At 39.3% G+C, this 13,106-nt stretch overlaps 1 protein-coding gene across 1 annotated transcript; it reads left to right on the forward strand.

Annotated features, from left to right (window-relative positions):
• Nucleotides 1-1,692: 1,692 nt before the first annotated feature.
• On the forward strand, nucleotides 1,693-7,466 carry LOC133730628 (uncharacterized). Its single transcript, XM_062158182.1, has one exon. The coding sequence runs from the start codon at nucleotides 1,693-1,695 to the stop codon at nucleotides 7,288-7,290; it is 5,598 nt and encodes a 1,865-aa protein (XP_062014166.1). The 3' UTR covers nucleotides 7,291-7,466.
• Nucleotides 7,467-13,106: the final 5,640 nt, after the last annotated feature.

Here is a 13,106-nt window from a genome sequence, read left to right on the forward strand (position 1 = left end):
ACACAAAATTCAGTTCATTAGCCTAGCTCTCTTCTCTCCAAAACCCTCTCCAAATATTCAGAAAAAGCCTCTCAGCGTGAAGAGCTTTAGGACTTCTCCAAGGCTGTTCGTGTTCTTGAAGGCCAAGCCCTGTGTTCTCTTGACGTTCTCCAAGCTTCCTTGAAGATCAAAAAGTGTAATCCATGGCCCTTATTTCTGTTTTCATACTCTTTAGTATTGAATTTCAGATTTTGTGTTCTAATTCACCTAATCGTTTTAGGGCATAAATTGAAGTGGTAAAGGCTATGTACAATGGTCGAGATTATATGCTACATGTTTGTGCGTTTGTAACTTCTTATGGATGCATACATGTTTGAATTCAGAATTCTAATTGCACTTATGATTCATATTTAATGTTGACGGATGCTCTTCAGTATTAACGTGATGTTTTATATGAAATATTTTAAGTTACGGACTTTTCCTAACTTAGGAGATTCAAAAGAAGAATTAAAGTGGTACTCGATCTCTTCAGACTTGTACTTCGAATTCATTTATGATATTTAGTGTTGGCACGATTTTAGGTTGTTTAGATTGAACTAATTCGTTGCATATTGATATGGATTGAAAATTCTGATTTGAGTGTGAAGAAGTCGATCACATGTATATAATTATCTCTTTGTTTTATTTTGTAGGAACTTAGAAACCCAAAAGTTGAATCCCCCCTTTTTTATGGTTGTTTCTTGTGTAAATTTGTAGATAAATACTTGTTAATACTTGTTTTAATAATTACTAATTTAAATTGACCCATCTTTGCAGGAGTACCCTCAATCCCCGGTTAGAACGATCCCTACTTGCTTATATACTAACGAATGACAACAGGGTTTTAAATTGAGTGTCTATTTTGGCCGCATCAATTTTTGGCGCCGTTGCCGGGGATTGAAAAATTCTTTGTTAAAAATGTGTCATTTATTGTATATATTTGTTGTTTATAAACTGTTTGAAACTTAGTGTAAATTAACTAGGATGTTATTTATATTGTTGGACACGAGTTTTAATTGTAAGTTGTAAATTGAATGGAATAGGTGAAGTCTCTTTTGTTAATATTGGTCTAAACCCCTTATTGGTACCTAGTTCAGGTCCCTTAAGGTTGAGGGCGGCCTTTATTAACACTTGTTGAACTGTCTTCACACTTATGAACTTTTTCATCTTAGTAAGTATAGCCTATGTGGAATGGTGTCTAGGAAGGGGACAACGTTCATAACGGGTTTTGAATCCAGAAGTGCTTACAAATGGGCTTCGCTCATGCCAAAATGGATTCTGCCTCTTGTGGTCGTCCTCCCCTACCTGGCCATTTCAGTAAGGTTGCCCAAAAGATGTAAGAGGGAGTTTGTGTCTAGGCGACTATACTTGGGCCGCACGTCCACCTTGATTTACCGCTTGGAATTAAATTCTATATCAACTATATTTATAACAGAAGAAAATGTTGTGATATGCTAACGTATATTGGATTAAACATAATCTTGAAATAGGGTAGCTGTTTCAGTCCCATTGCACATCGAGATTCCCTGTTCCCGTACCTAAGTGTTGGACATAAAATGAGCATAGACTGATTAAAGCTCCCTCACTTTTGTAATGTTTGAATAGAAGTTCATTATAATTGCTTTCTATTTTTTTAACTTGTATATTAATTGTTTTATCTTGTAGGGTCCATGAATGTCCAAGTCAGTTAGCAAGCTTTCAGAAATCAAAGAACGGTTGGATAGGATAAAACGAAATCAAGAGCTTCCAAATTTCTTAGACATTCCTATCCAAACTCCCTTGGCGTTTAGACAACTTTCAATTGACACCCAAGGGAGGAGGACAGAAGAAGAAGCTAACTTGGGTTCAAACTCCTCAAGTTACTTGTCAGAAGAGGAGGAAGAAGAACCCATGGCTGGATTGAATCAGACTATAAGGCAACTGTCTTCATCAAATGAAGGAGGAGCTGCCCCAACTTGCATCATATACCCAGAACCAGCTGATGGAAAGGTAGCAGAGTTTGAATTGAAGAGTGGTTTCTTGCACCACCTTCCCAAGTTTCATGGACTTATGAATGAGGACGCCAACAAGCATCTCAAAGAATTCCAGTTCGTGTGTGGGAGTATGTGCCCTCAGAATGCTGACCTTAACATCCTAAAGTTGAAGGCATTCCCTTTCTCTCTTGAAGATAGGGCGAAGACATGGCTGTTTGATCTTCCCTCACGCCATGTGGACTCTTGGGACAAGATGGTTAATGAATTCCTTACGAAGTACTTCCCAGCCTCAAGGGTAACTGTCTTAAGGAAGCAAATAACTGGGATACAACAAGCAGCTGATGAATCATTCTGCTCCTATTATGAAAGGTTCAAGACTTTAGTGGCATCATGCCCTTCACATGGGATGAAGGAAGGGAACCTACTCACCTATTTCTATGAGGGACTTCTCCCTCTTGAAAGACAATTGTTGGATGCTGCAGCTGGAGGGTCCTTTATGGATAAGACACCTGAGGTGGCTAAGGAGCTGTTGGCAAATCGTTCTCTCAATTATCAACAATATGAGGGGGCATTATCCTCCTCAAGGAGGGTAAATGAGGTAACTTCTAACTCAGCACTTGAGGAAAAGTTGAATAATATGAGTGCTTTGTTGTCTCAAGTTTTGATCGAGAAAGGCCAAGAGGGAGTAAAGGCGTGTGGGGTGTGCTCTATTCAAGGGCACCCAACTGATCAATGCCCCCAACTGATACAAAATGGTGGATGGGAGTCCTTAAATGCTTTTGAATCTCAAAGGTACAAACCTTTTTCCAACACGTACAATCCAGGACTTAGGGACCACCCTAACTTTCGTTGGAGCAATACGGAGAATGTTCAGAACCCCCAGAATCAAAATGGACCCTTTCCACGTCCTCAGAGCTTCTATCAGAGGCCTCAGGTTCCTCAAAACTTTGCTCCCAATAATAATTTTGTTCCTAATAATGCTACTCACCCTTCTTACGATAAGATGCTTGAAGCCCTTTTTCAAGGGCAACAAACTTTGACAAATTCTACTCAAGCTCTTGTAACAGGTCAACAGAGTAACACGAAGGACATATCTGAGCTTAAGAAGCAAATGGGACAGGTGGTGGACTTCATGGGAAAGATATCTGAGAGTGGGAAGCTTCCAAGCAGCACCATTCCCAACCCAAACTTTGAGTCTGCAAAGGCGATCGTCACAAGGAGTGGAAAAGAGCTTAGGGACGTCCCAAAGGTCCAAAAGAAGGCCCAGAAGAAGAACCATGTAGCCCATGAGGAGGAGGATGACGTTGAGGTTACAAAGGAGGATATTGAGCATGATCCAGCCACTTCTAGGGTTGAAACAAATGTGCCTCAAACATCTGAGCCACCTTTGAAACTAAGAGGTAATGATCTAAACCCTAAAGGTTCAGTTACTACTAACTCCCCTTTCTCTCGTGTTCCTTTCCCCAGTAGGTTTGCAAAGTCCAAAAAGGATGAATCTGATCAAGCCATCTTGGAGATCTTTAAGAGAGTGCAAGTCAACATGCCCTTGATTGAGTGCATAACACAAGTCCCAAAGTACGCCAAATTTCTGAAGGAGTTGTGCACCACAAGGAGACAAACGCGTGAGAAGGAGGTAGTGAAGATGAATGAAACTGTCTCAGCAGTTATCCAGAGGAAATTGCCTCCAAAACTTAAGGATCCAGGGAGTTTTTCTGTTCCTTGTGTCATTGGAAACACTAAGTTTGAAAATGTCATGCTAGATCTAGGTGCATCAATTAATGTTATGCCATATAGTTTATATGCATCTCTAGAGTTAGGTGAGCTTAAGAAAGATAATGTTGTTGTCCAATTGGCTGATAGGTCCAACACGTATCCTAAGGGATATGTGGAAGATGTTCTTGTGCAGGTGAACCATCTGATATTTCCTGCAGATTTCTATATCCTTGACATGGAGGACTCACCCTTAAACTCAACTCCATTACTTTTAGGGCGTCCATTCATGAGGACAGCAAGGACAAAGATCGATGTCTATGAAGGGACATTGACCATGGAGTTCGATGGTGATGTGATTGGCTTCAACATCTTTGAAGCAATGAGGTATCCCTTGTCTGATTCTAAATCATGTTTTTCGATTGATGTGCTTGATTCTCTTGCGCAGAGCTTTTTAGATGCAATGGATGATGATGAGTTGGCTTTGACCATCACCCAAGGGGTGGGATACACTGAGGATGGCGTCGCCATCCCAAATGTAGAATTGGAGGGCGTTGTTGAGCCTATTGTGATCAAAACTGTGGCCGCCCTTGAGAGCCAACCTCCTTCATCAAGGTACACTCCTCCTTTGTCAATTCCCCTTGCTACTAATAAACTTCTTCCTTCAGTGGTACATGCCCCTACCCTTGAGTTGAAAGTACTACCAGACCACTTGAAGTATGTGTTTTTGGGAGACAAGGAGACATTGCCAGTGATAGTGTCCTCCAAGCTAGAGAAGGATCAAGAGAAGAAACTTGTGGAAGTTCTGAAGAAGTACAAGACTGCCATTGGATGGACTTTGGCAGATATCAAGGGCATCAGCCCTACTACATGCGTTCATAGGATACTTTTGGAGGAGGGTGCCAAGCCCACCAGAGAAGCCCAACGTCGCCTTCACCCTCCAATGATGAAGGTAGTCCAAAATGAGATAATCAAGCTGCTCGATTGTGATGTGATTTACCCAATCTCAGATAGCAAGTGGGTCTCTCCAGTTCAGGTAGTGCCCAAGAAGTCTGGGGTGACCGTGGTGAAGAATGAGGAGAATGAGCTAGTGCCCCAACGAGTTGTGACAGGACATAGGGTCTGCATAGACTATAGGAAGCTCAACGCCACCACCAGGAAGGACCATTTCCCATTGCCCTTCATTGATCAGATGTTAGAGAGGTTAGCAGGTCATTCCTTTTATTGCTTCTTGGATGGGTATAGTGGCTACAATCAGATTTGTATAGCTCAAGAGGACCAAGAGAAGACCACCTTCACTTGCCCTTTTGGGACATTTGCCTACAGACGTATGCCCTTCGGATTGTGCAATGCACCAGGTACATTTCAACGTTGTATGATGTCTATTTTCTCTGAATATATTGAAAAGATAATTGAGGTTTTTATGGATGACTTTAGTGTCTTTGGTAAAGATTTTGATTCATGTCTGAGAAATTTGGATTTAATCTTAAAAAGGTGTGTTGAAACAAACTTGGTTTTGAATTGGGAAAAGTGTCACTTCATGGTGACACAAGGGATTGTTCTAGGGCACATTATCTCTAATAGGGGTATAGAGGTTGATAAAGCCAAAGTGGATCTTGTACGTTACTTACCCTCTCCCACTTGTGTGAGAGAGGTACGTTCTTTTCTTGGTCATGCAGGTTTTTATCGCAGGTTTATCAAGGACTTTTCCAAGATAGCCAGACCTTTATGTCGTTTGCTTCAGAAGGACATACCCTTTGAATTCGATGATGAGTGCAAGAAGGCTTTTGGAAAGCTGAAGGACTTATTGACGACTGCCCCCATCATGCTCCCTCCAGACTGGTCCTTGCCATTTGAGTTAATGTGTGATGCCTCAGATTATGCTGTGGGGGCTGTGTTAGGGCAGCGGAAGGCCACGAAGCCCTATGCCATCTACTACGCTTCAAGGACACTCAATGATGCTCAGTTGAACTATTCTACTACAGAAAAAGAGCTCCTTGCAGTTGTCTTTGCTTTAGATAAGTTTCGTTCATATTTACTTCAGACTAAAGTTGTTGTTTATACTGATCATGCAGCTCTGAAGTACTTGCTCACCAAGACGGAAGCGAAACCGAGACTCATCAGATGGATACTCTTGCTCCAGGAATTCGACCTAGAGATTAAGGACAAGAAGGGGAGTGAGAATGTAGTGGCTGATCATTTGAGCAGAATTGTGCATAAGGAGGACACCCTACCCTTGCAAGAGACCTTCCCGGACGAACAACTCTTCGGAGTAGAGGTAAGTGAACCCTGGTATGCTGATATTGTGAACTATTTAGTGACTAGGAGGTTTCCAGACACTTTACCTCGTTCTAATAAGGAAAGACTTAAAAAAATGGCTCGGTACTTTATTTGGGATGAACCTTACTTGTGGAAACATTGTAGTGATCAAATAATTAGGAGGTGCGTCCCAGAAATTGAGCATAAATCCATTCTTGCATTTTGCCATTCTGAGTCTTGTGGAGGTCACTTTGGGTCTCGTAGGACAGCTCTTAAGGTGTTGGATTGTGGCTTTTATTGGCCAACTATTTTTAAGGATGCCTACTTGTTTTGCATGAGTTGTGATAGGTGTCAAAGGACAGGTAACCTAGGTCCTAAGGATCAGATGCCCTTAGCTCATATTATAACTGTTGAGATATTTGATGTATGGGGTATCGATTTTATGGGGCCTTTTCCTTCATCTAATGGTTGTCTTTATATACTCCTTGCTGTGGACTACGTGTCAAAATGGGTGGAAGCTAAGGCCACCCGTACTAATGATTCTCGAGTTGTTGCAGATTTCCTTCGTTCTAACATCTTTTCTAGGTTTGGAATGCCACGCGTGCTTATTAGCGATGGAGGATCTCACTTCTGCAACCGAACGATTGAGGCTTTGCTGAAGAAATACAATGTCACGCATAAGGTCTCTACACCTTATCACCCTCAGACGAGTGGACAAGCAGAGGTCTCAAATCGTGAGATCAAGAGGATACTAGAGAAGACTGTGGGCCCAACGAGGAAAGATTGGAGTCAGAGGCTCGATGATGCACTATGGGCCTACAGGACAGCTTACAAGACTCCCATTGGGATGTCTCCCTTTAGACTTACCTATGGGAAGGCTTGTCACTTACCAGTGGAGTTGGAACACAAAGCTTGGTGGGCAGTGAAGAACTTTAATATGAACCTTGATGAGGCAGGTTTGCATAGGAAGCTCCAGTTGAATGAGCTTGAGGAGATAAGGAACGAGGCCTACGATAGTGCCTGGATCTACAAGGAGAAGACTCGAGCCTTTCATGACAAAATGATCCGTGGGAAATCTTTTGCAGTGGGCCAGAAAGTTTTGATGTTTCATTCTAGACTTAGGCTTTTTCCAGGTAAGCTTCGTTCTAGATGGGTTGGTCCTTTCATTGTTACTAATGTTTTCCCTCATGGTGCTATACAGATAAGGAGCGAGAGGACCGACAATGAGTTTAAGGTGAATGGCCATCGATTGAAGCCTTACTATGAGGCTTTTGAGGAACACACGGTGGAGGAAGTACCCCTCCAAGAGGCGCCACTCACAAAGGACTAAATGGAGGTACAAGTCTAGGCTGAAAGACTATAAACATTAAGCGCTGCTTGGGAGGCAACCCAATTCAACCGTAGCTGTGGAGGAGCCATCAACGGAGATTTGTTTTCTTGAACTCTTCCTTTTCCCTTTTGTTTTTCCTTTTTGGTGTTTATTTTTGTGACCCCTTATACCATGCTTTTATTCTATCATTGCATGCTTATGCTTGATTACATTGAGGACAATGCAATATTTAGGTGTGGGGGAAGGGATTTATACTTTTGTCTTGAGTCATATATATATTGAAAATACAAAAAATTGAAAAATGTCAAAAATAAAAAATTTTCGTTTCTTTTGTTTTTGTTTTGAGTCATAGGATGCCCTTTCAACTGTCTAGGATGATTCTATATCTCTGAAATTATGGCTAAAAGAGGATCACAATATTGAGATGATTTTAACATGGTATTCTTTGGTTAATTGAGATATATGAAAAATGTATGCAAGTGTAGTGGATATGGATCTCGTGACCTTGGTACAGAATATGAGCATGTTAAGATGAGTTTTGATTCATAAAAGCCTATGTGAGATATTTGAGCCATGTCCCTTTTTCTTGGAGTAAAATGAAAAAAATATATATTCTTAATTTCTTGGCGATGTTTTGATGATCTCATTATTCTTTCATCTTGATTGACTGCTTGCCATAGATTAAGTTTAATGGACTAGAGAATGCTAGAATTCGCTCTTGTGCTTGTTGAGACGTGGTATCAATACATGGCCCTGATTCTGGAAAGGATAGAGGCACCCTAGGAATTACCACCATTGCCAAATAAACTTGTGTCCCCATTTGTGCCCGTCGTGGGACTCCCCTAGATAAGCCCCTTTGAGCCTACATTAAGCCTTTTCGTTCATCACCCTTAAAAATCCTTAACCATGAACCTTAGTATAGTTACAACCCTACCCTTTGTTCTAAGAACTTAGTGGAGCTATCTTTTGAGACATACTACATGGGTTTGGTGCTAAGGATGAAAATTGAGAAGAGGTGAAAGTTCAAGTGTGGGGGTAGACTTGTCCATAAAGAAAAAAAATCATGAGAAAGCCGAAAAAAATGAAAAGAAAAGAAAAATTGTGTACGGCTAAAAAGAAAAAAAAAAAGAAAAAATGTACGTTTATGGATTTTAGTCCCCCATACTTAGTGATCTTGGAGTTTGTTTTGAATTGAAGGCCCACTACAGAAAAATTTGGCCTTTGTCCATTTCACTAGAGTTCAAGGGAAGTTTACATTGAAGATTGGGCCCAACATGAAGACATTTGGCCCTTTTTATGTTACCTCTAGGGGATGTGACGTTTTTGCAATACTTTGGTGGATTTCTTGAGGTCTCTATATTTACATGAGCTCTGCTAGGTTTTTAGGACACTTTGATAAATCCTTACCTTTCGTTTCTTTAAACCTTGAGCCTTGGCCCCATTACAACCCTTGAGAAGACCTTCTTGATCCTTAAGATGGGACAGCCCTTGATGTGAAGATGAGTTACAAGAGTTGAACCTATGGCAGTCCATTCGTGCATGCAGTTGATATCCTTCATGAGATCTTTAAAAGAAAATAAAATATATGTGCTTTCGTTTCTATATATGTGATCTACTTTGTTTATCTTTCACATATACATGAGTGAATAAGCTTTTAAGCATTGCCTTGAATTCTGAGAGAAGAAAGAGTGGATATACCTTGTGAGGATTTGAATCATACTTGTCTGAAACATGCTAAGCTTAACCCCATCACCATTGTTACAACCAAGTCCTACTTATGTATGTGTGGATTATATGTTTTAATTAACTCTCGAATGCTTAAACATTGATTCTTGGTTGAGTGCTAATCTTGGTGTTGTGAAAGTAAGAGATTACTGAGACAAAAAGTTGAAGGGCAATAGAGTCTTTGTTTGTGTAGAGTCTTTAAATTTTTGTTGAGTCTTAATGTGTGTCTTTATGTTGATTTTGCTAAGGGACTAGCAAAAGCTAAGTGTGGGGGAATCTGATAGGAGCACAAAGTGTGACGTTTTTAATATATATTTTCCCTCATTTGGCTAAGTTATTCTCTTAAAATTAATAATTATAACATAGTTTATGTTTTTAGGTACTTCAAGGACTGAAATGGAGAAAACAAGCGAAAAAGAGCAGAAATGAGAGTAAATTAAGGACAAGTCATTTTAGAAACTTTCCTCTTTCATTTTAGGAAATATTTCCTATTTTGTTTTAGGAAACTTTCTTCATTTGAACTTTTCTATTTCTGATTTTTATATTTTAATGAGAGTCCATCCCATTAGAAACTCTTGAGTGATTAAATCAAGAAAAATTGAAGGATTAATGAGGAATAATTCGAGGAGATAAAATGGATTGTTTTTAATCAATATTTATTCCTAATTATCTGATTTCTTATTGATTATAAACTCTAATTAAATTCTGATTTTTCTTGATTGTAGGAGTTCATTATGTGCAAAATTGGAAGAAGAAATCAGTGCAATTCAAAGGAGAGGAATAAGGGATGTATCTGGTCATTATTCAAGGAATATACAATGAGTCATTAAGGGGAAAAGAGATCAGAAAAATCAAGACTTTGTCATGAGCAAATCAAGCAAATTTGGAGGAGAAATCACCTCGAGATGATTGGCTATGATTGCATCACAAGAGATGAGAATTCCACTATAAATAGCAGCCATTCTCTACTCCAAAATCATCACTTCTACACACAAAATTCAGTTCATTAGCCTAGCTCTCTTCTCTCCAAAACCCTCTCCAAATATTCAGAAAAAGCCTCTCAGCGTGAAGAGCTTTAGGACTTCTCCAAGGCTGTTCGTGTTCTTGAAGGCCAAGCCCTGTGTTCTCTTGACGTTCTCCAAGCTTCCTTGAAGATCAAAAAGTGTAATCCATGGCCCTTATTTCTGTTTTCATACTCTTTAGTATTGAATTTCAGATTTTGATTATGAACTTTATCATTGGAGTTGGATTTTTGTTACGAACGAGTTTATGTTAGTAATTTTCAGATTCATTTCTTTATGTTCTTGAGTTGTTTATGATATCTTTGCAATCTGATTTTGTGCCATCCTTTTATATCTTTAAGCATATGATTTTGGTTGAACAATGATGTTAATCTGCAGGTTAATAAAGCCAAATTTGTGTTCTAATTCACCTAATCGTTTTAGGGCATAAATTGAAGTGGTAAAGGCTATGTACAATGGTCGAGATTATATGCTACATGTTTGTGCGTTTGTAACTTCTTATGGATGCATACATGTTTGAATTCAGAATTCTAATTGCACTTATGATTCATATTTAATGTTGACGGATGCTCTTCAGTATTAACGTGATGTTTTATATGAAATATTTTAAGTTACGGACTTTTCCTAACTTAGGAGATTCAAAAGAAGAATTAAAGTGGTACTCGATCTCTTCAGACTTGTACTTCGAATTCATTTATGATATTTAGTGTTGGCACGATTTTAGGTTGTTTAGATTGAACTAATTCGTTGCATATTGATATGGATTGAAAATTCTGATTTGAGTGTGAAGAAGTCGATCACATGTATATAATTATCTCTTTGTTTTATTTTGTAGGAACTTAGAAACCCAAAAGTTGAATCCCCCCTTTTTTATGGTTGTTTCTTGTGTAAATTTGTAGATAAATACTTGTTAATACTTGTTTTAATAATTACTAATTTAAATTGACCCATCTTTGCAGGAGTACCCTCAATCCCCGGTTAGAACGATCCCTACTTGCTTATATACTAACGAATGACAACAGGGTTTTAAATTGAGTGTCTATTTTGGCCGCATCACCTTCTAGGGTTTCTTCCATGCGTCACAAACCCTAATGTCATGGGCTTTGGTGGGCCTTGATCCAATTTGCCGAAAATTCAAAGTGTTCTTGGGCTTCGTTGCTTCATCTTCAAGCCTTCTTATTTTCCAACGCAAAACACTTCATTTCTTTCATTTCTTTTCATAGTTGCGTTGGAAACTTCATTGGTAAGCTCTCCTCCATTTCGCAGGGTTTCCTGGTTGCACTAGGAAAGCTTGTTTCTTCATTTCTGCTCAAATGTGTGGACCGTTTTCTCTCATATTTGTTCGTCTTGATGTTCGCAGGCTCCTCTTTCCATTTGTGGTTTCATTTCCACTTTTTAGCTCGGAGGTCCTGAAAATAGAAACTAGTAAGAAAAATAGAAACTTACTAAAAAATGAAAAATAGAAAGTTACTAAAAATGAAAAATAGAAACTTTCCTAAACTGAAAATGGAAACTTGCCAGAAATGAGAAATGAAAACTACAAAAATAGAAACTTTCTAAAAATGGAAACTAGAAACTAAGAAAAATGGAAACTTTCTACAAATAGGAACTTTCCCAATCAAACAATGGAAACTTTCCTAAACAGAGTTTTACTAAGGAAATGACGCAAGAAATGTAAGGAAATGCAGTTAAAACGTCGCATTAAAATGCTCCTATCAAGAGACCCATTTGGAGTCTGAAATAGGGTAGATCACCCCACAATCAAGGAGTTTGATGACCTCCTTCTTCACAACTTCCATCATAGGAGGGTTGAGACGACGTTGAGCCTCTCTAGTGGGTTTTGTCCCCTCCTCAAGAAGTATTCTATGGACGCAAGTAGTAGGGCTTATTCCCTTGATATCCGCCAATGTCCATCCTATGGCGGTCTTGTGTTGCTTCAACATCTCCACCAATCTCTCCTCTTGAGACGAAGTAAGAGAGGAGGACACAATCACTGGTAACGTCTCCTTGTCCCCTAAATAGACATACTTCAAGTGGTTTGGTAGAGGTTTAAGTTCAAGTTCTGGTGCCTGAACCACTGAAGGTAAAGTCTTATTAGCAGATAACTGAATGGACAAGGGTGAAGTAGACTTACCTACATAGGGTGAAGCCTCAAGGAATGAGACGTTTTCAATGATCTTTCCTTCACAAGTGTCCTTCAATTCCTCCTCTGAGACAATGGCACCACCTTTTGTGTACCCTACTCCTTGTTCGAGTGTTGTGGCTAGGGTATCCTCATTCATGGCATCAAACATTTTCTGGGCAAGATCATCCAAAATGTCAATAGAATAACAATCATTTATATCAAGAGGATACCTCATGGCTTCAAAAATGTTGAAGCCAATAACGTCACCATCAAACTCCATGGTGAGAGAGCCTGCATACACATCTATCTTCGTCCTAGCTGTCCTTAAGAAAGGACGTCCCAAAAGCAAAGGAGTGGAACTCACAGGGGAGTCCTCCATTTCCAACACATAAAAATCAGCTGGGAAGATAAGATGGTTAACCTGCACAAGCACATCCTCCAACAAACCTCTAGGGTATGCATTGGATCTGTCAGCTAACTGAATGATAACATTATCAGATTTAAGTTCCCCTAGACCTAGGGTTTCATAAACAGAATAGGGCATAACATTAACAGATGCATGATAGGAGCATTTTAATGCGACGTTTTAACTGCATTTCCTTACATTTCTTGCGTCATTTCCTTAGTAAAACTCTGTTTAGGAAAGTTTCCATTCTTTGATTGGGAAAGTTCCTATTTGTAGAAAGTTTCTATTTTTGTAGTTTCTATTTATCATTTTTAGTAAGTTTCCATTTTCAGTAGTTTCTATTTTTCATTTTTAGAAAGTTTCCCATTTTCAGTTTAGGAAAGTTGCCATTTTTCATTTTAGAAAGTTTCTATTTTTCTTACTAGTTTCTATTTTCAGGACCTCCGAGCTAGAAAGTGGAAATGAACTCACAAATGGAAAGAGGAGCTTGCGATCACCAAGGGGAGCAAAGATGAAGAACAATGAGCCACAGAAATGA

The sequence above is a fragment of the Rosa rugosa genome, chromosome 2 (genome assembly GCF_958449725.1).
Source record: "Rosa rugosa chromosome 2, drRosRugo1.1, whole genome shotgun sequence".
Taxonomy (NCBI): Eukaryota; Viridiplantae; Streptophyta; class Magnoliopsida; order Rosales; family Rosaceae; genus Rosa; species Rosa rugosa.